The sequence below is a fragment of the Chionomys nivalis genome, chromosome 18 (genome assembly GCF_950005125.1).
Source record: "Chionomys nivalis chromosome 18, mChiNiv1.1, whole genome shotgun sequence".
NCBI lineage: Eukaryota > Metazoa > Chordata > Mammalia > Rodentia > Cricetidae > Chionomys > Chionomys nivalis.
The window spans coordinates 23,066,397-23,087,937 of NC_080103.1; the positions used below are offsets into that span (position 1 = coordinate 23,066,397).

The 21,541-nt window shown below is 46.8% G+C and overlaps 1 protein-coding gene across 2 annotated transcripts in view; it reads right to left on the bottom strand.

Moving 5' to 3' along the window:
• Nucleotides 1-2,809: 2,809 nt before the first annotated feature.
• The window catches only part of Fndc7 (fibronectin type III domain containing 7), a 34,627-nt gene continuing 15,895 nt past the window's right edge, over nucleotides 2,810-21,541 (bottom strand). For both annotated transcript variants that reach the window (XM_057794127.1, XM_057794126.1), the window contains 7 exons: nucleotides 19,036-19,290; nucleotides 17,493-17,750; nucleotides 15,707-15,961; nucleotides 13,546-13,800; nucleotides 8,703-8,963; nucleotides 5,011-5,040; nucleotides 2,810-2,853 (listed from right to left, as the gene is read on the bottom strand). In XM_057794127.1, the coding sequence (XP_057650110.1) occupies nucleotides 2,810-2,853; nucleotides 5,011-5,040; nucleotides 8,703-8,963; nucleotides 13,546-13,800; nucleotides 15,707-15,961; nucleotides 17,493-17,750; nucleotides 19,036-19,290 (1,358 nt within the window). The remainder of the gene's footprint in view (nucleotides 2,854-5,010; nucleotides 5,041-8,702; nucleotides 8,964-13,545; nucleotides 13,801-15,706; nucleotides 15,962-17,492; nucleotides 17,751-19,035; nucleotides 19,291-21,541) is intronic.

Genomic DNA, 21,541 nt, shown 5'->3' on the forward strand with positions numbered 1-21,541 from the left:
AGGACAATGGGGGCTGAACGTGAGCTAAGTCTAATATACATGTAACGTTTTCATAATGATGCTTATGTTGTTCCTTAACAAAAACTAATTAATTAAAATACGTGAATAAATTTTTGTTTTTGTTTTGTCATAGGTGTTGCTACACAGTTCTGGCTGTCCTGGAACTCACTATGTAGTCAAGGCTGTCCTGGAAGTCTCTTTGTAACCCTGACTGTCCTGGTTCTAACAGAAATCCACCTGTCTCTGCCTCCTAAGAGCCAGGATAAAAAGTGTACACCACCATGCCCAGTTAAAAATGATTTTTGATTTTTGAGACAGGGTCTAACTATCTAGCTCTTGCTGGCCTGGAACCCCCTATGTAGACCAGGCTAGCCTTGACCTCACAGAGATCCACTTACCTCTGCTTCCTGAGTGCTAGCCTTACAGGTGTGCACTATCTTGGCTGGCAAAAGCATTTTTTTTTTAAGTGAACAAAACTCAGCTCTTCCATCTGTGCACTTGAAACCTTAAACTCCACCTTTAGGACTGGCTTCTCTTTATCTAGGGGCTCCTGGGGCCCCACCTTCACCTCTGGAGCGTTGGCTATCAGTAGATCCTACGAGAGGAGGGTACTGTTTTTAGTTGTGTATCGTCTGCTGAGCCCACCACACCCAGACAAATAACACCCAACCCAGAGTCATGCAGGCGGCACTGGCAAATCTTGGTGGGTCACTAAACAAAACAGACAGACATGAACACGATAAAGATTTTGTGGAGAAGTGGGGAGAGTGGACAGGGATGGTTGGGAAAAGTATACGTGTGTGAAATTATAAAATAATAATAATAATAATAATAATAATGGGCTAGAGAGACAGCTCTTGGTGAACAGCACTTGTTGTTCTTGTAGAGGACCTGGGTTCAGTTCCCAGTACTCGTATGGCAGCTCACGACCACCACTCCAGTTCCAAGGGATCTGATGCCATCTTCTGGCCTCCACAGGCATACACGTGATACACATACATCCAGGCAAAACATTCATACACATAAAATAAAAATAAATCTTTTAAAGATTGGATATCTATTATAAAGATCTCTTTATCAGCGACACGTCTTGCATCTGATTTATCGACATATTTCTGTATGTGTGCCAAGCTGACCTTGAACTCATGATCCTCCTGCCTCAGATTGCTAAGTGTTGAGATTACCAGCATGTGCACTCATATTTGGCTTTCTGGTCGGTCTTACAAATATCATCCTCTCTGTTGGACTTTGATTGGTTTCCTTGTAAAGGAGATATAGGAAGGGAACTTGCTCCTTCCTCCTTGCCCACCTGGTGCCTAACTCCATGCTCCAGTTTTTTGGGTAGACTTTTAGAGTTGCTTCCAAGCATATACATTCTTGACTCCAGAGTCATGCTTTTAAATTTTTTTTTAATTTATTTTATAAGTGTGGGTATTTTTCCTGCATGTGTGTCTGAGCCTCACTTACGAGCCCAGCACTCTCAGAGACCAGTGGAGGGTATGGACCACGACCACCGCTGACCAACAGTGAGAGACAGCTGTGAGCTACCAGGAGTGAGGACTGGGAGTGGAACCCAGGTCCTCTACAAGGGCAGCCTGTTCTCTTAACCACTGAGCCATTTCTTTGGACCCTCCAGCCACTCCTCTGAGGAGTAAGCGCCACAGCCGCGTGCGCTCACGTGACACAAATCTTATTCACACTACTCTAAAATTAGCGTTCTGGCGTTAGACAGACACACACTGTTCCAGATGCAACAGATTTATGTTACCTAGCGCTGTTTTTCCTGCCCAGACCCGGAAAGAAGCCATTACAAGGTGAGGGGAGTGCAGAGAACAGGCGACAAGATCGCTGAGCCCCGGAGAAGCTGTGTGTGCCAGTCTACCATGGTCTGAGACTCTGCCCTTGGCCACCGCTCCACCTGACGTCTTCGCTCCCTCCTGATGGCGATCTTTTCAGTCACGGGCCTACAGTTCTGCTTTCCCGAGGCTCTGGCAGATGGCTGCTCACGTGCCGCTCTGACTCGATGAAATCAGCAGGCAGCTCAGCTTCCCCAGGAACTTGTGCCTTGCCTAGGGCGTTTGTTACCCCGCGTTGCTCTAGCAACTGCTGCTGTGCGACTCCAGCTAAAAAGTCCCAACTGAGGCCTGTCTCAGGGTGGACGCTGTCCTCCTGAGGGGGTCCTGACTGCTGTGGGGGTCCACGTCCATGCTCCCTAGGGAGAAGTTGCTGTATGGCAAACTGCTGAGACACTCGTGAACAGGGCTTGTTAAAGTCTGTAATGGAGCGCTGGGCAAAACAGTACAGGTCTGTATGTAGTTCTAGAACTCTGGGAGGCTGCTGCAAAAGGACTGAGGATCCGATGCCAGCCTGAGCTGGTTGGAACCGGCAACATTCTGTGGTGTGTCTGGATGTGAAGTCTCTCAACAAATTCCTGCTAAGCAGAGCTTTTACGCTTTTACACTTGCAGGTTCTGATTCCAAGCTGACTCACTCTGGCAGCCTTCCAGGGGACTTTCTGGATCATTCCTCTGTAGAGCCCTCACCGCTCCTCACACAGTTCATCTGGAACTTCTCTGCAGCTGATGACACACTTGACCTTGCCCTGTCGATACACAGTATGAATTACTCCCTTGAAGGCCGATGGAGGTTTTCCTATCCTACGGGCGTTCTGTGTTCTAAGAGCTTGTTTCCGTCGCTGCTCCTTAACTCTGCAAGAGGAATGAGGAGAATCTTTAAAACGGAGGAAAAAAATCTTGCTGTGGACTCCTCCAGAGTTACCTCTCACTACTCACCTCCTGGAGTGTCTGCTTCTACCGGGGGCTCACGGTGTCGTTCCTCTTCCCTCTGTAAATCACTGAAGGGGCAAGGGAGAGAACACACTTAAGATCCATTACCCGTGCAAACATCGGCTTCAATGCTGAGAGTTTCTCAGTGCTGATGGTCAGATGGCTATCTCTGTGACACACCACAGCCAGCGAGGAGGAAAGTGAGCTGCCAAACTGTTCCAAGTGAACCAGGGGTTTCTGACTGACTAGCGTGACTAAATGCCTGCCTCACAAAATGAATCCTCCAAGTGTCTCTGAGCTCTCACTACTGACTGGATGAGGAGCGTTCCTTTCACCCCGAGGCCAACTGGCTATGTCCCCCAGCAAGCGCCACCACTTGTCAGTCATTCAGGCATTTACAGAAGGGGAACATAAACCTTCAACTGCTAAGGACGTCCTGGGGAGGAAAGTCCCCAAAGCTCCCCAGGCTGGGCAGGTGACAGAGAGTGCACAGACATCCACCTGTCGCTCTCTCCTCCAACCAGGCATCAAGTTTCCAACCACAAGGCTCTCCTGAGTTACAGCCCTGGTCTTCAGACCGAGACTGCTTCTTCATCCTCGTGGGCTTGTTGAAACAAAGTTGCTGGGCTCAGCCTCAGAATTTCCCAGTTACTAGGCCATGGGCCAATCCCAGAGGCAGCTTCTTTCTTTTGTTTTGATGTTGTTGTTGTTGTTTTATTCACAACAGAGTTGATCTGTGTAACCTTGGCTGTCCCGGAACTCCCTCTGTACACCAGAACTCACAGAGATCTGCCTACCTCTGCCTCCCGAGTCCTGGAATTAAAGGTGTGTGCCACCATTTCTAAAAGCTTACTAGGAAACACTGGTGCTGTTAGATTCACACTTTGAAAGCCAGCGTGTTAAAGTGTCATGAGCTCTAAGGTTAAAAATGGAATTACGTTACAAGTGGCACATCCAAATGTTACTATCTAGATCATAGAGAGTTATGAGATGAAATTGATCCCTGAACTGATAACTACCAGTTACTATTACTACAGGTCTTTCACTGTGTCCAATTAATCACATTTCATTTAACACTTACTATGTTTTATGAAGTGACTATTACTTCAGTTTTCAGATGAGGAAAACTAGGCGTAGGGACTATAACTAATTCAACTAAGTGCAAATAAAAGCATCAGGTTTTGAACCCAAAGCTGCTTCTTAGAAAGTCAGTTCAGCCCAGCATTGTGCTGTAAACCTCTAAGCCCAGCACTTGGGAGGCAGAGGCAGGCAGAGCTCTGTGAATTTAAGGCCAGCCTGGTCTACATAGTGAGTTTCAGCCTAGATGAGGCTACATAGTGAGGCCCCACTCCCCCAAAAAATAAGTTAATTCATGGGACTGATAAGATTTAGGATAATCCAAGGATCACAAAAGACCAAAAGTCTTAAGCAAACAGAATCCCAGGACTCATTTTAGCAGGTCAGAGGGTCCTTGCCAGCCAGGATCCTGGGGTAACCAGTCCTGTCTTCACGGAAGAGAGAGAGGAAGTCTGGAAGGTCTTCATAGGCATGATTCCCACCATCCTGGAGAGGCCAGCAAATGACTTAAGAGAGGGGGAGGGACTGAGTCTCTCACCACTGCTCTGTCCAAAGCGTGCCCAGTGCTCACCCCATTATAACAGTGTGAGGCCTCTGTCCCTGCCAAGTCGCAAGGTGCCTTTGAGGGGCCACTGGGAGCTGTACACACAGCATGGAGAAGCTGTGCTTACGGCAGCAGTTCTCGGCCCTCCACTCCTCTAAACTCATCAGAGGGGCTTTCACAGATCCTGCCGCCCAGCCTTCACCTTAGGACAATGATGGCAGACCTTCTGGGCCAGAGCCCCAGCATCAGTAAAACGTAAGGGTGCCAAGGAATCTGAATGTGCAGCAAGGCTGGAATCCTCTTCTAAAGCATGTATGAGGGGAGGGGAATAATCAGCTGCCCTCTGAAAAATATTTGCATTTTTCCCTGGGACTTGGGACTAAAAAGACTTCAACATCTAAAGGAATCCATCTTGGTTTGTACAATGTGAAGGGAAGCACCCTTTTAAGGGAAAGACTATGGGGAAGCAGGACACTGCCTCAAAGAGACACTTGGCATTCCTAGTAATTATAGCATTAGCTGTGATCGTGATTTCACTAAGTAGCTCCAAAACATAGCATCACAAATTCTCTCCAACTCTATCCAGAGGAGAAAAATCACTTACCCATCCCAAGTGTACTTCCAGAACAAGTAACTGTAAAAAACAAAACATAAGCATTGAAAACATACTCGTTGATATATATATAATGTTTGTGTGCATGGAGGTCCAAGGCTGATCCGGGTGTCTTTCTCTGATGCTCTCCACTGTTAGCTTTTGAGACGGTGTCTCTCTCCCTGAACCAGAAGCTCACTGATTCGGCTAGGCTGGCTGATAAACTTCAGGGATCTGTTTAGAGCCCCACCACCGCCAAGCGCTGGGGCTACAGCTGTGCGCTACCATGCCTGGCCTTTTACTTAACCTCTGGGGATCCAAACTCAGGTCCTTACCATCGTGTGGCAGGTGCTTTACCCGCGGAGCCATCTTCCCAGCCCTGTTGATGTATTTCAGACGGAAAAGTCACACATTTGTAAAAAAGGAAAAAGGACTGGGCATGGTGGTACATGCCTGTAATTCAAGCTACTTAGGCAGCTGAGGTCAGTATGGGCAATTTAGCGAGCCATTGTTTCAAAATAAAGTTTTAGGAGAAGGCCCAGGGATGGGGAGGGGGATGTTGAGGGAATGCTACTTCAGCAGTGTGGTGTTTGCCTAGCGTGGACAATGCCCTGAGTCTAATTTCCAGAGCTGATTAAAAAACAAAACAGTAAATGGAAAGTAGACCAAAGATAAAGAAGAGAAGACTCAAATAAGAGAAGGAGATGCCGAGGTAGGCAAGCAAAGTGAATGGTTTGGCCGCTTGGGACTCTTCTTGGTTCAGACTGTCCACAGTCCCTCTTCTGAAGATGCTCTTGGCAGCCTAGCTTCTTTGCCTGCACAGGCTGCACACACCACACATCCCTCTCCAAACAACACACCTAGCAACCGCAGGCCCACATTTGCACCGAGCTCCATATGCACCCCTCTCTGACTGTGGGATAGGTTTCTCCTCTCTTAAGAACAACCGAACTGCCGGGCGGTGGTGGCGCACGCCTTTAATCCCAGCACTTGGGAGGCAGAGGCAGGCGGATCTCTGTGAGTTCGAGACCAGCCTGGTCTACAGAGCTAGTTCCAGGACAGGCTCCAAAGCCACAGAGAAACCCTGTCTCGAAAAACCAAAAAAAAAAAAAAAAAAAGAACAACCGAACTTGGAGATTTTCCACTAAAAATATTCTAAATGTATCAGGGCGGGAAGAATGGAAAGGATGATCTATCTGGCCTGAACTGGTTTGGGGCTCATGAGGAGTAAGGCAAATTATGTCCCCCATGTATGCTTTCAGGAAGGATCCTCCGCTTGCTATCCCATGTCCACATATACAATTTAGTGACTTGCAGAGAATTGTAGATACAGACTTGGGAGCCATTGAGTCTCACTTATAAACCAGAAACAGTAAGGTCTGCTGAATCTACTTCTTATGGTTATTTTGAGCATTCAACCAGACATAAATGTGAGTGTGTGTGTGTGCGTGTGTGTGCGTGTGTGTGTGTGTGCGTGTGTGTATATACCAGAGGAGCTAAAGTTACAGGTGGTTGAGCCATCTGATGTGGGGACTAGAAATTGAACTCAGGACTGCTGGAAAGGGAGTGTGTGCTCCTAACCACGCGTGAGGACACTTAGGTTTGTGAAGTATCCAACAAACATGACATGTTGTTATTGAGTGGTGAGCTTGTCTTCCAAAGAGCTCAGCTGCACACCACGAATCCACTCCAGTCTTTTCTCAGAAGGACATGCTATGGACAAGATTTGGGGGAAAGTGGCAAGATTAAAACATAAATAAAAATCAAAGCATGACATCTAAGGAGAGCTCTTCCCTTTAGGAAGAGCTGGCCATGTTCTGCCACCGAGAGCCATCGTGAACCTCTCGTCACCTGCATTTAATTAGAAAATGCGGACTGCTTATCAGGAAAGGCTCCTGAGTCATCTTTTCATCTTCCTGGGCTCACCTGCAAAATTCTAGGGCCTCATTATTGCTTTTCTCTTCCTTCTCTTAGAAGTACATGAAAAATATATAACTGTGCCCTGGGCAAGGTAGCAGAGGGTGCTGGAACACAGAACAAGAGAATTGCTAATGTCTCCTGCCAGCCCTGGTGAGACAGCCTGGCTGTCAGCCCTGGTTTGTGATCACAGCCTGTCTACCCACTCAGATTTCTAGCCCTAATTTAGGATTTATAAATTCCCTTTTCTTTGATCCACAAACTTTCCCTTTGTCCTCATTCTCAATCTGTGCAAATAAAAGTTCAAAACTGCTTTGTTGCTGCTGCTGCTGCTGCTGCTGTTGTTTTTGAGACTAGGTCTCTCTGTGTAACAGCCCTGGCTGTTCTGGAACTTGCTTTGTAGACCAGGCTGGCCTCAGTCTTACAGAGATCTGCCTGCCTCTCGAGTGCTGGGATAAAAAGTGTGCGTCACCATGGTCCAGCGAAGGACAAGTCTTTTAAGGTCCAACATAACAAGGTGTCAAATGACATCTCTAGACTATGTTTAAAAATCTGTTCCCAAATCTCCAATCACTTTAATCCTCTTTACTATGAAAATAGTAAGGATCTGGCCCTTTTTCTGAAGGGGGAGAGGCACACGGGTCCCCACCACAATTCCAAAGAAGTCTGAATTCCTGCATCTTGTAGAGAATTCACACTTAAGAGGGATTGCCCTGCCTCTTAATTCACAGGTAATTCTGACCTGAAGGTAAGTTTTAATATTTTGGGGGTTTATTTGTGTGTGAGAGAGTGTGGGTTCACGGATATAAACCACGCAACTGGTAGGAGCCAGTTCTCTCCCTCTATCATGTGCTGGCTAGTTTCATGTCAAGCTGACACAAGCTGAAGTCATCTGAGAAAGGGGAACCTCAGCTGAAAAGTGCCTCCCTAAGACTGGGCTGTAGGCAAGTCTGCAGGGCATTTGATGTGGGAGGGTCCAGGTCATTGTGGGAGGTGCCACCCCTCAGCTGGGTTCTGTAAGAGAGCTGACTGAGCAAGTCATGGGAGAGCGAACCAGGAAATGGTGTCTCTCTATGGTCTCAGCTTCAGCTCCTGCCCTAGCTTCCCTCTGTGACAGAAATGCAAGTGCATAAACCCTTTTCCTCTACAGGTTGCTTTGGTCGTGGTGTTAAATCACAGCAATAGAAACCCTGGCTAAGACACACAACATGGGCTCGAGGGATTGCACTCAGCCAGGCAAACACCTTAACCTACTATAATGCTTAGTTTTTATTGTCAGCCTGACTTAGTTTAAGTCACCTGGGAAGCAGAAGCCTCAGTTGAGGAATTTTCTCCATCAGATTGACCTGTGGACATGGCTGTGGGAAACTGTCATCTTTGATGATTGATGTAGAAGGGCCCAGTCCATGGTAGGCAGTACAATCCCTAGGCAGGCAGGCCTGGGCTCTCTGAGAAAGGTAACTGAGCCTGAGAACACGTCAGTAGGTAGCTTTCCTCCATGTTTCCTGCCTCTGCTCCGGCTTGAGTTCCTGCCCTGACTTCCCTTGAGGATGGGCTGTGACCTACAAGCCAAACAAACCCCTTTCCTCCTCTCAGTTGCTTTGGATCCTGGTGTTTCTCTCGGTAGGAGAAAGCATCAAGAATACCCCTGAGCCATCTTGCCAGCCCAAGGGTTAGTTTTAATCTTCCTTTTCGAGTTTTCTTTTGGGTGCTGGGGCCTTGTGCATGCTATGTCAAGGGCTGTACCACTGGGCTGGTTGTAAATTAAAGGTCATAACTTGATTTACCTGAGTATATTTTCTTTGGACAGAATGTGAGCTTCAGTCCTGTTTCAGCAACTGGCGAGACCATCACAGTGTATACGTCCCCACAGGGGATGTCGGTAACATCACAGAAACTTAAGCCAGCACTTGGGACACACGTGAAGATGCCTTTGGACCCATGGAGGTCGGTGCTATAATTGGCAGAGCCCCTGGAGGCTTGCCAGTAGATCCGGATGCCATTAGGGCCCAGCCTATATAATTTGACCCCCAGTGGGCAGCAGGCACCTACAGGATAAAAACAAGTCCCAAATTATTATTTCATCATCACACGAGCATGGCTTTGTTTACAATCACTACAGAGGGAAAAGGCAGAACTGGAGACCTCTGCAGAGAACGATTACTCTCCAGTTAGATCAGAGCAAGGTCTGAAGGGCTGTGTGTGCTCTTCCCGTAGGGAGCTGCATGATCAGAAGTCCATGTGTGGGGGGGAGGGGGAGGGGCTTTTAACATAGAACCCTGGAAGTCAAAGGTCTACAGTTGGCAGAAAGATGCAAATGCTGAGTCAAATGCACACTGTCCTATCAAGGTATAGCACAAGAGTCAAATGCACACCGTCCTATCGAGGTATAGCACAAGAATCAAATGCACACCGTCCTATCGAGGTATAGCACGAAAGTCAAATGCACACCGTCCTATCGAGGTATAGCTAGATGCCCCGATCTCATTTGACTTTAGGGGGACTAAACTACCTCATTGTGTTCACCCCAGCAGCTATGAGCAGGAGCACACCTTAGAGGCAACCACCTCTATGACCAGCTAGTGAGCAAGTTGGTTGCCCCGCGGTTCATCTGTGCTAACCTATTGGGTACTCTTGGGGTCCTGTTTCCCAAATATTTTGAGTGAGTCAAACATTAGGTATGAATCAGGGCACCAGATGGTGGAATGCTCACGAATAACTCATGTATAACTTTTTTAATTTGTGAAGAAGAATCAGGCTCATTTGATTTGTGCATGTTCTCTCTCTCTCTCTCTCTCTCTCTCTCTCTCTCTCTCTCTCTCTCTCTCTCTCTGTCCCTGTGTGTTTGTGTGTGTGTTCATTCGCTTGAGACAGGGTATTGCTATGTAGTCCAGGCTAGCCCCTAAATTCATCTTTCAGCCTCAGTCTCTCAAGCGCTGGATTCTGTGTGCACCACTATGCCCAGCATGACTGACTGCTTGACTGGCTGATTATTTGGAAGGCAGTTGGAGACAGAGTCTCATTCGCTATGTAGTCCAGGCTGGCTTTGAAATCATGGCTGTCTGGTGAGCCTCTTTGTCTCACCTCCTGAGTGCTGGGATGCTGGTCAGGAGGCCGATGTGATGGCTAACACTGTCAGCTTGACAGGCTCCAGAATCACCCAGGAGAAGAGACAAGAGGCTCTTCTGCGAGAGATTAGAGGAAGTTAGTTTTCAGGCACGTCTGAGAGGGCTGTCTAGAGGAAGTTAGCTTCTGGAAATGCCTGGGAGGGATATGTAGATTATGTTAACTGAGGTGGGGTGATCCACCCTAAATGTGGGCTGTACCATTCCCTCAGATGGGAGCCTGGACAGCATTAAGTACGGGGAAGCCAGCTGAACACAGGCATTTACCTACCCAAATTCTGACTTCAGACAAGATGACCAGCTTCTTCCTGCTGCCATGATCTCCTCACCATGAACTGCAAACGAAATCAACCCTTCCTGACATATTTTCTCAGCGATGTCATTGCTTATTTATTTTTAATTGTGGGTATGTGTGGGGTGTACACGTGTGGGGTGTACATGTGAACGCAGTACCTGAGGCTGAGAGAGGGCGGACTGGAGTTACGTTCAGCGTGGGTACTGGGAACCGAACTCGGGTCCCCTGGAAGAGCAGTGGCTATCTTAGCTGCTGGACTATCACTCTGGCCCCTTGAGTTGTTTGGCTTTTTTGTCAGGTTTTGTTTTGCTTTTCTAGACAGTGTTTATCTGTGTAGCCCTGGCAGTCCTGAAACTCGCTTTGTAGACCAGGCTGGCCTCTACCTCAGAGAGGTGTGCACCACACCGCCTGGCTTGTCAGATATTTTTGTCAAAGCAACAAAAAGGGGAGCTAATATATCTGGCTTAATTTATTCTTTTTACTTAGTTGAAAACAACTGTTCCATTTTGTTCATGATATTAGCATAGGCAGCTCTATAGCACAGGATGACCTTAACTTCCTGACTCTCCTTCCCTGTCCTTCCCAAGTAAAGAGATTACAGTCATGAGCCACCTTTTCTGGACTGGTTTATTTATTTATTTATTTATTTATTTATTTATTTTTAAGAAATTGTTTTAAGGCTGGCAAAGTTGTTCAGCTGGTAAAGGTGCTTGCCACAAAGCCTGACCAACTAATTTCAGCTCTGAGCCCCACATGGCGGAAGGAGAGCACCAGCCCCTGTATGCTGATCTGTGACTTCCACAAGCATACCCTGACGTGCTCGTGGGAGCACACACACAAATCAATTAATTGATTAAAGTTTAAAATGTTAGGTGGAGGAAATAAGCAATGAATCATCTTCTCAGAACTGGCAATGCAGATGAGGATGAGGCGACCAACTGAACAGAATGTCACGGACCAAAAGAAGGCATAAACCCGCTACACTGTACAGAACATTCTGAATGCTTTCACCCGAAGGTCAGGGAGATGCTGCTACCTTTGTTTTCTTCTTACCTAAAAGAAACTAGAATCTTGGAAAAGAAAGGCAACCCAAGTTGTAAGCAGCCATTTCTAATTTCAACTCCCAGTTAAGACATTTTCTACTGTCTCCAAGAAGCCAAAATTATATTTCAACCCCACTGTCCCGAGCCCAGCAAAGCGAGAACTAATTACCACCGTGCAGTTTCTCCTCTAGCCTGGAGGCGGTCTCTGGAGTTTGTTCCAAAACAGCCCTCCAGGCAGCCGCCTCAGCAGGTTAGGATGATGTATGAGAGGGAACTTTGCTAGCCTTGCTCTGCTTACTGTTTCTTTCCATTATTCCTGAATGCGGGAAGAAGCCTCTGCTCCGGTTTGGCCTGTTAAAATGATAAACTACAGAAGGCTGGAGTGGTTCAGAGGAGAGAGAGAAACGCAGCGTGATGACAGTGCAAACCAGGTAGGATGTGTGCTCAAACGCTGCCGGGAACCTCTGCCAGGCTGTTAGTGTTCATGACAGATCTCTCTGTCATGTAAAAAAAAAGAATCATCATCCCTTCAGGAAACAGCCTGGCCTTTTTACCAGGGGAAGCAAAGCACCAAGGACTGAGAGAAACCGCTGAGCTTTGAAGTTCCAAGTCCAAGGGAACTGTAAACATATTGGAAAGTGTTCTGCATGATTAGGGCTGAGGAGAGGGCTTAGGATGGTGAAGCCTCTGCCACACAAGCGTGAGGAGAGGGCTAAGTCGGTGAAGCCTCTGCCACACACGTATGAGGTGAGGGCTAAGTCGGTGAGTTTGAGCTCCAGCACGCATGTATAACTGAGCATAGCAGCTCTATGATGCCATGTGCCTTTAGTCTCAGCACTGGGGAGGCAGAGACAGGACCACCCCTGGTGCTCGCTATTCAGCTAATCTAGCCAGACTGGTGAGTCTCTGATGTGGGATGTCTGCTGTATACGTGCTGTTTTCATCAGTTAATGAATACAGCTGTTTTGGCCAATGGCTTAGCAGGGTAAAGTCGGTCGGGAAATCTGAACAGAGAGAATAGGCAGAGTCGAAGAAGATGCTACACAGCTGCTGAAGGAGAAAAATGACAGAATGTTACTGGTAAGCCACAGTCCCATGGCGATACGTAGATAAAAAGAAATGGGTTAATTTAAGATGTAAGAGCTAGTTAGGAATATGTCTGAGCCATTGGCCGAACAGTAATTAATATAGTTTCTCTGAGATTATTTGTGTCTGGGCATCTGAGAAACAAAAGTGCAGTCTTCATTTACAAGTTTCAGATTTGGTAAGAGAACTTCTCTCAAAAAATAAGGTGATGAGTGATTGAAGATGATTGGCAACACGACACTAAGAAAGTAATCTGATTTTGAAAGCTGGGTAGAGGTGCACCATCTCTTTTTAATATGATTTTATTTTGTGTGCATTGATGTTTCGCCTGCATTTATGTCAGTATGAGGATGTCAAATTGCTTTGAGCTGGATTACAGATATCTGTGAGCGCCATGTGGGTGCTGGGAATTGAACCTGGGTCCTCTTAAGCCACTGCTCCTAACTCCAGCCCCACACCATCTTTTTAAGCGGGAAGGATGGACTGAGCCTAGACCGGAGATCATGGAATCCTTAGCAACTGTGATGGTTTCAATGAGAATGGCCCCTATAGGTCTATTTGAATGCTGTACTCAGTTGATAGAACTGTTTGGGAAGGATTAGGAGGTGTGACCGTTTTAGGGGGGGTGTGTCACTGGGGGTGGGCTTTCAGGATTCAAACACTCATGCCAGGCCCAGTCTCTCTGCTTGCTGCCTTTGGATCAGCTACTGCTCCGGCGCAAGGCTGTCTGCTTCTCACCATGGTGATCATGGACTGTGGACTAACTCTTCGAAAACCGTAAGTGAGCCCCCAATTAAATGCTTCCTTTTGGGTTGTCCTGGGCTGGGTGGCGGTGGCACACACCCATAACACCATCACTAGGGACACAGAGGCAGGCAGATCTGAGTTCCAGGGCAACTTGGTCTACAGAGCAAGCTCCAGGTCAGCCAGGGCTACACAGATCCACCATGTCTTGAAAAACAAAAACAAAAAAACAAAAACAAACAGAAAAAATGCTGCCTTGGTCATAGTGTCTCTTCACAGCAACAGAACAGCAATTAAGACATCAGTACTCAAGGGCTAGAGCTTAGAATTCACTTACTGGAAGAATAACTTTGGTAGGCACAGTCTGCAGTCAGTCCAGTGGGGCTAATGGCTTTCAGTGCCACCGTGTAGTTGATGCCACATGCGATGCATCCCAGGAGGCAGTGGTTCTGATGGGTGTGACACTTGGACTGTCCCATCTGTGACTCGAGCACTGCCACGTAGGTCTGAGCCACTGTCCCGATAGTCCAGCTCACGTTGATTATAGACTGGGTGACCTGCGCCGCCGTCAGACCAACTGGACAGCATGGCACTAAAACGGAAAACAGAAAAGAATTTAATTTTCTTCCAGATTCCTTATAGACGATAACCACCTTGGGTACCTTGGGTAAAGCACTCAGTGGGCAAGCCAACAATGAGTTCAATCCCTGGGCACTCAGTGGAAGCAGAGAATGTACTCTAAAGCCCTCTGACCTCCACACACATGTGATATGTTCACACTCTCCTCACCACACATGTACACTCACACACAATAACAAGTAATAAAAGGAATGGAACTTTGCTCATGCTTCACTTAAAATCCTAAGTTTCTCATGCTTTCTCTTTTTAATGAAATTTTCACCGGGCAGTAGTGGCACATGCCTGCTTGGGAGGTAGAAACAGGTGGATCTCTGTGAGTCTGAGGCCAACCTAGTCTACAGAGCTAATTCCAGGACAGCTAGGACTGTACAAGGAAACCCTGTCTTTTAAAAAAAAGTAGAAAAGAAAAGAAAAATTTCCTTTGTCCATACCCTCTGATGCACCTTGTAATATCAACCATATATTGTGAGCATTTTCTCCAAGAATGCAGTGTTCTAGAATAGGCTTTGGATCATATGTTGTTTCTCCTCTTTCTTTCTTTCTTTCTTTCTTTCTTTCTTTCTTTCTTTCTTTCTTTCTTTTCTGAGACAGAGTCTCATGTGGGTTAGTCTTAAAGTCTACATGTATCTTTGGATGACCTTAAACTTCTAATCTACCTTCCTCCAACTCCTGAATGCTGGGATTATAGGTGTATCCCACCACACCAGGTTTGTGTGGTGCTTGGAATCCAACCCAGGGCTTATCACGTGCTAGGCAAGCCCTCCACCAATGCTCATAATAGCCATATTAATGTAAGAATTTTGTTAGATGTCTTTTGGGAGAGCATTGAGACACAGTCTCATTGTGCAGCCCTAGGCTGGCCTTGAACTCATAGAAATTCACCTGCTTTGGTGTGGCTAAGCCTGTCTGATAAATGTTTTTCAAATACAGCGCTCTCAGTCAATAACAGCTTCCTGTCATGGCGATCTCATTGTTTAGAAGGTGTCATGTTGAGAGCTTTGCAGCATAGTTAGCTTAGTGCTCATGACAACCCTGTAAGAATGCTGTTACCTGCCTTGTGGGCAGTGGTGGCACACGCCTTTAATTCCAGCTCTCAAAGCAGAGGCAGATGAATTTCTGAGTTCAAAGCCAGCCAGGTCTACAGAGTGAGTTACAGAATGGCCAGGGCTACACAGAGAAACCCTGTCTCAGGAAAAGCAAAAAAAAAAAAAAAAAGATTATTACTTGCCTCTTACTGATTAGGAAACTAAACTCGGAACATGTTTTCCTAATGTTTATTTTATTTTTAATTCTATGTACATATGTGTGCGTGTGTGTATGCATACGAGTACAGAGTACAGTTGCCCATGGAAACCAGAAAAGGGCGTTGGGTCCCTGAAGCTAGAGCTACTTGTGGTTGTTAGCCAACCTGATATGGGTGCTGGGAACTAAACTCAGGTCCTCTGCAAGGCCAGAAAATGCCCTTGAATCTCTGATACATCTCTCCAGCCCTAGAAACTAAACTCAGAAAAGTGCTTTTTAGAGGAACAATCAAAAGGGTTCAACCAAAGACATAAATAATAAATATGATTTCTTGTTGGCTATTTTGACCATGGCTTGGGATGATATAAATTCTAAGGAGGTTTTCTGCAGGGTCAGCGTATCCTTGGATGGGAATGTTGGGCAAGACAAGAAAACTTTGAAGCTACGTTTATGTAACATGTAAAATGTCTAAAGTTTTATTTTCCTCTAAGACTGAGACTCTTTGAAAGCCACTGAGTACTGTAGTACTGTATTTCCATCACACTTAGGGCAAATTAAATAAAATGCGTGTCCTAAAGCAAGTCCTAAGGATTCACGGAGTCAGTGTCGCTACATACCTGTTTCCAGGGGCACACTGTAGCTGGGCAGGCTCTTTCCTGCCTGAGTTTCGGCCACAGCACTGACAGAGAACACGGAACCGCAGGGCAGGCCCCCGATCATGCAGGTCTCCCCTGTGCTGCTGCACTGGAACAGCCCCTTCTTCCCCTGGGCAGTCACGGTGTAAATGGCGCCTTCGTTAGTTGATCGCCAGTGCACATTAATCGTGGAGAATGCATCCTTTGAAATATGTTTTATTTCAGGACTGCAAGGAGCTAACAAGTGTTCGATTATTAATTAAAACACCAGAGTCAAAAATACCATACATGCCATTTGGTTTAAAACGGGTTCCTCTCCTTACCTCCCCTTCCTAGACCCCCCCCCGCTCCCTCCGCCCCCCCACCCCGCACCTCCAGCAACAAACCCCAGAGCTTGGGATATGGTTTAAGTGGTGGAGGGCTTGCCCAGCACATACCAAGTCCTGGGTTTTATCCCCTGCACTGTATCATCTAGGCTGGTAAGCACACCTAGAATCCCAGCATTTGGGAGGCAGAGGTAGGAGGATCAGGAGTTCAGGATCGTCCTGAGCTGCACAGTAAGTCTGGCCAACCTGGGCTACATGAGACCCACTTCAAAAAAGAAAAGCACAGCCGGGCGGTGGTGGCGCACGCCTTTAATCCCAGCACTCGGGAGGCAGAGGCAGACGGTTCTCTGTGAGTTCGAGGCCAGCCTGGTCTACAAGAGCTAGTTCCAGGACAGGAACCAAAAAGCTACGGAGAAACCCTGTCTCGAAAAAACCAAAAAAAAAAAAAAAAAAAAAAAAAAAAAAGAAAAAGAAAGAAAGAAAGAAAAGCACGTTGAAGTGGAGCCAGGTGTGATGGCTTATGCCTAGAATCCCAGTACTTGCAAGAGGAAGCAGGAGGATTGCTGCGAGTTTAAGGCCACCCTAAGTTAAAGAGACCCTATCTAGTAAATAAATAAGTTTTTTGTTTTTTTTTTTAAAGAAAGATCTCCTGGTAGGGAGAGGAATAAACAAGGAAATGATGTAGTGCTAAAATGCATTGTGTGTATGAAATTGTGCAAGAATATTCTTTTGAGAAATCAAAACTATGGTTTTCAGTCATATATGCATATAGGTCAAATTCACAGAACTTTTTTTGCAGAAAAATGTTGACATTGGCATAGAGTATTAGGTTCCTGCTGTTTTGGGCCAACTGGAAAATAAAACATTTTGAACTTCAAAATCCAAAATTACCAGGACAAACATCTGCATTCCTCATGAGCAGGCAGTCCCGGTGGGAACAGGAACCCGATGGCTGAGGTCAGTAATCCCTGCCCCAAACTCCCCTCAATGTGATCTCTTCCTGTCCCCCCCCCCCCACTTTCCCTTCTTAACTTTCTTCCCTGCCTCTCTCAACCCAATAATGGAAGCTAAATCTGGGGTGGATGGGAGTTTTTCTCCCGAATCCAGGTTTGGGTTCCAATTCGTAGAGCTGTAATTCCAATCCCAGCCCTGGGCTGGTGGATAAAAAGCCTGTCTGAATTTGGGTTTGGATACATGCTTGCAGTGCCTACAGAAGCCAGAAGAGGGCACCAGATCACTGGATCTGGAGCTACTCGAGCTCGTGAGCCTCCTGATGTGGGAGCTGGCAACTGACCTATCCTCTGTAGGAGTAGGAAGACTCTCAACAACCGAGCCACTTCTCCAGCCGCCTCTTGTGTAGGTCTTACTGAATAGCCCTCCTGAGACACACAGCAAGGGTGACGGTTTAGACACCAGTGAATGACAGCCGAGTGGTACCGTACCCGTGGTGATGTAGTGTGACGAGCAGGACAGATTGCTGCCCCGGATCTCACTGAAGGAGTACACGGTGATGTTGTACTTAGTGTCACAATCCAAAGCCGAGAGCGTGCAAGCAGGAGCGGTGTCGTTGCACTCCACCACGCTGTACCCAGCTATGGCCTTGGTTTCGTAGAGCTCAGCACCGCGCACAGGAGACCAGGCGATTTCCACTCTGTCGCTGGACACCAGCACTGCGCTAATGTCGCTAGGACAGCAAGGCGCTGCAAGCAGGAGCCCAGAGGGGAATATTGAGTCTTGACCGCCCTATGGCCAGCCCTCCTCCACTGCCTGATCAGCTCTAACCTCCACCTCATTCCCACTGCACCTGGGCAGATCCTCACTGTGACACCCAAGGACACTTCAGACCTCCCAGGTCTACACCCGACCTTAGCTCTCACTTCTCTATAGACTTTTGGTCTCTCTGCTAGAAAACCTCATCTCTTCTGCCCAATAAAGTTGTACTGAGCCTGAGTCCTCAGCCCCTGTCAGTCTGTTAGACCCTAAACCAGATAAAGATGGGGTTTGAATGTACTGAGATGAGGATTGTACGAGCAGCTCTTAAAGGAGGCCTAAAGGACCCCACTGGCGAATATCTAGTCCACCTAGAGATTTTCCTCACCTTTCCATCCATTCTTGAACTCCGGCTCAAGGCCACTCCTGTGCTCCTTGAGACCTTGTTGACTGCCTCTTCTAAGTTCCCAAAGCACCAATTATTCAGATCCCTCACCCTGGTAGAATTTATCATAATCCGCCCTTAGAATATTTTACAGTTATAACACTCTATAAATAATTCATTTCAAGGCGCCCACTCAACTGTTCTCTAAAGATCTAGTATCTTTCTATGCTACTAGCACTGGAATTAGCACTGATGCCCCCCACCCCGACAGATCCAGGCCAAGGGGAGGAGGATGGTAGTGATGGTCACCAAGCTAACAGATGCTAACAGTGACATAATGATGCTAATAAAAATAGCGGCATTCTGCTTTATCACATATAAAGACCTGTCCCCCACCAGTGTTGTTAATGTCTGTCCCGTTGTGCTGTGGGGGAAGGATGCTGAGGGAAGTTAGGCACAAGTCCAAGTGAGGTAGAGTCAAGCTTGGACTTTATCTTAGGTGTCCTACGACAGAGCCCCCCACACCACGAAGCATCTGTCATGTCCAGGGAAGGACTGTGATCCTGAAACGGAAGAACTGTGCTCCTCAGGGCCTCAAACAGGCCTGAGGTCTGAGTGAGAACTTTGTGGAAGGCTCAGGTTTTCAGGGGAGGGTTGAACGAATGCCTTTCTCCTCCATTCCCACTTCTCATCCTTGCATTCTGGTTAGACTGGGTCTCCAAAACCAGCTCAACCCTACTCTGGAAAGAACGAGAGACGAGGGCTTTACCGGCTACTCTTGGCCCTCAAACAGCTCCCAGATGGTGAAGTGGTACACACAAGAGGAGTTCATCCTGTTGCTGAGTTTCCCGAACGCAGAATCCCCGTTACCAGCATCAACCGCGACTTACCTGTGGTGTAGTTAAACACGTTGCCCAGGGGGCTCTGCCCCGCGGTGTTATAGGCAAATACGCTAATGAAGTACGTGAAGCCGCACTCAGACAGGAAGTGGCACCGAGTGAGGGAGGTATTGCAGTGTACTTCCAGGCCGTCGTCGCTCTTCACGAACGCCACGTAGTAATCACCCAGCTCTACATTAGACCAAGCCACAGACAAGTGACCAGGAGGGGCTTCTTGGATTGTCACTCTTCCAGGTGCACAAGCCACTAGTAAACAATGGAAAGAAGCAGTCATGTGACCATTGCAGGAGCCTTTTCTTTGCATCTTGGCAGTTATCTGAGATGTCAAGACAACCCAGAATCAGCAGCTCTGAGTTCTCTAACAGATTGAGTTTGATGAAAAACACGCAGAACCATGTACCAGAAACATTAGGAGATATTTTTGTAGAAACAAAGACTATGCTAAACACCAATGATCTCTCTTAATTCTTTCATTATAATGAATGTTATTTGAAATACTAGGCCATTGGAAGTGTTTGAAGTGGGTCTTCTGTACCTCAGGCTTCAGTGAGACTTACTAGACATCCCAAGGATGACCTTGAACTTCTGATCACCCTGCCTGCGTCTCCTAGGTGTTTGGATTACAGATGTGAACAACAACACCAGCTTTTTATGTACTTCTGGGGGTCAAATCCAGGGCTGTGTGCATGTTAGACAAGCACTTTACCAACCAACCTATGACCCTAGCATGGGCCATGGGAGTTTGGGAGTCAACTTAAGATGTGTCGATTTTGTCAGGTGTGTGTGTGTGTGTGTGTGTGTGCGTGTGTGTGCTTTTAATCCCAGTATTTGGGAGGCAGAAGCAGAAGGATCTCTGTGAGTTTGAGGCCAGCCTGTTCTACAGAGTGAGTTCCAGGACAGCTAGGACTATAGAGAGAGAGACCGTGTCTAAGGAAGAAACTGTGGATTTTCATTTTTAGAATATTTATGGAGAGATTTTGACTCTATTCAATGATGAAGACTTTTTGATGGGAGCCAAACAGTAAATAAATACCTGTAAGTTACCTTTTTTGAGGTAAAAATAGACCATTATGTCTTCTGCTAACATCTTCAATTGCTTTCGCAATAATTGCCATTTTACATGTGAGTAAAAGGAAGCCCACAGAGGGTGAGTGAGTTGCCCCAGGTAATAGAGCTAGAAAGGTAAGGTATGGTTTGAATAAGCACAGCCCCTATATGCTCATACATTTGAATGCTTAGACTTCAGGGAGTGGCGCATTTGAGAAGGATTAGGGGGTGTGGCCTTGCTGGAAGAAGTGTGTCATTGCGGGTGGGATTTGAGGTTTCAAAAGCACACACCAGGCCAAGTTCTCTCTCTTACTGTGGCCCACAAATCAGGATGTAGCTCTCAGGTACTGCTATAGGGCCACATGTGCCACCACGTTCCCTGCTATGACAATAACGAACTAAGCCTCTGAAACCGTCAGCCAGCCTCCAGTGAAATGCTTTCCTTTGTGAGAGTTGTCATGGTGACGGTGTCTCCTCCCAAGAGTAGAGCAGTGACTAAGACACAGGGGTAACGGGGTCTTTCTGGGGGTTTCGTGCAAAGCCACGATAGAGTGGAGAGTTCTGACCGAAGCCTTCTATGCACTCAGTGGCAGGACATCCCAGAGCCCATTCTGTCTCCAGAGAACATCCCGTGCAGATAGTTAAAATGCTAGATGCTCAGACAAGTTCCAAAGCAAACGCTAAGCACAACTTGGTGCAAACCAAGGAGATGTGCTCAGATGCACTCAATTTTTATTTCACGTGATGCTACACTCTATCTTCCAGACACGGATCTCCTTGACTAATGTTGTTTGGGTTTTTCTGTCAAGGCAATAGTTCTTTTATCTAAGACCAGCATGGACCGAAGTCTTGTGAAGGAATGATTTCAAGTGAAGGCCATCCATCCAATCCACAAGCTTTCAAAAGTTTTGTCCTATAGGACTAATTAAGTCCTATAGACTTAATTAGGTAGAGTTCACATTTCGGGGCCCTAGGAAACTATAATCCTTTCTAACATAGTTCTTCTATTGATAACTCAAGGTTTTCTCAAGATCAGTACCGATTATGTCATACCCACAATACAGTGGTAACTCCTGGACCAGTAAGGGCAGGACCTGAGAGTTGGAAGGACTCTTTCGGCAGCACTTAACACCACCAACATGTTGAAAATCAATTGGAGAGCTTTTAAAAACTATTCTATTGAGACTCTATTCCCAGAAATCCCAATTTAACTGGTCCTGGTGGAACCTGGGTATTTAGATTTTATGAGCATCCCCGAGATGCTTTTGCTGTGCATCTGAATTTAAAAGCCCAGGATGGTTCTTCCCTGTATTACACTTCTCACTCAGAATGTCTGTGTCACTGAAGTGTTCATCTCTCCCGTCACCCTCGGCCACTGTCTTCAGGGTCACTTTTTCCGTACCCGCTACACGAACTTGTAATTGTCAAAAGAGAAGTCTAATCACCTAGC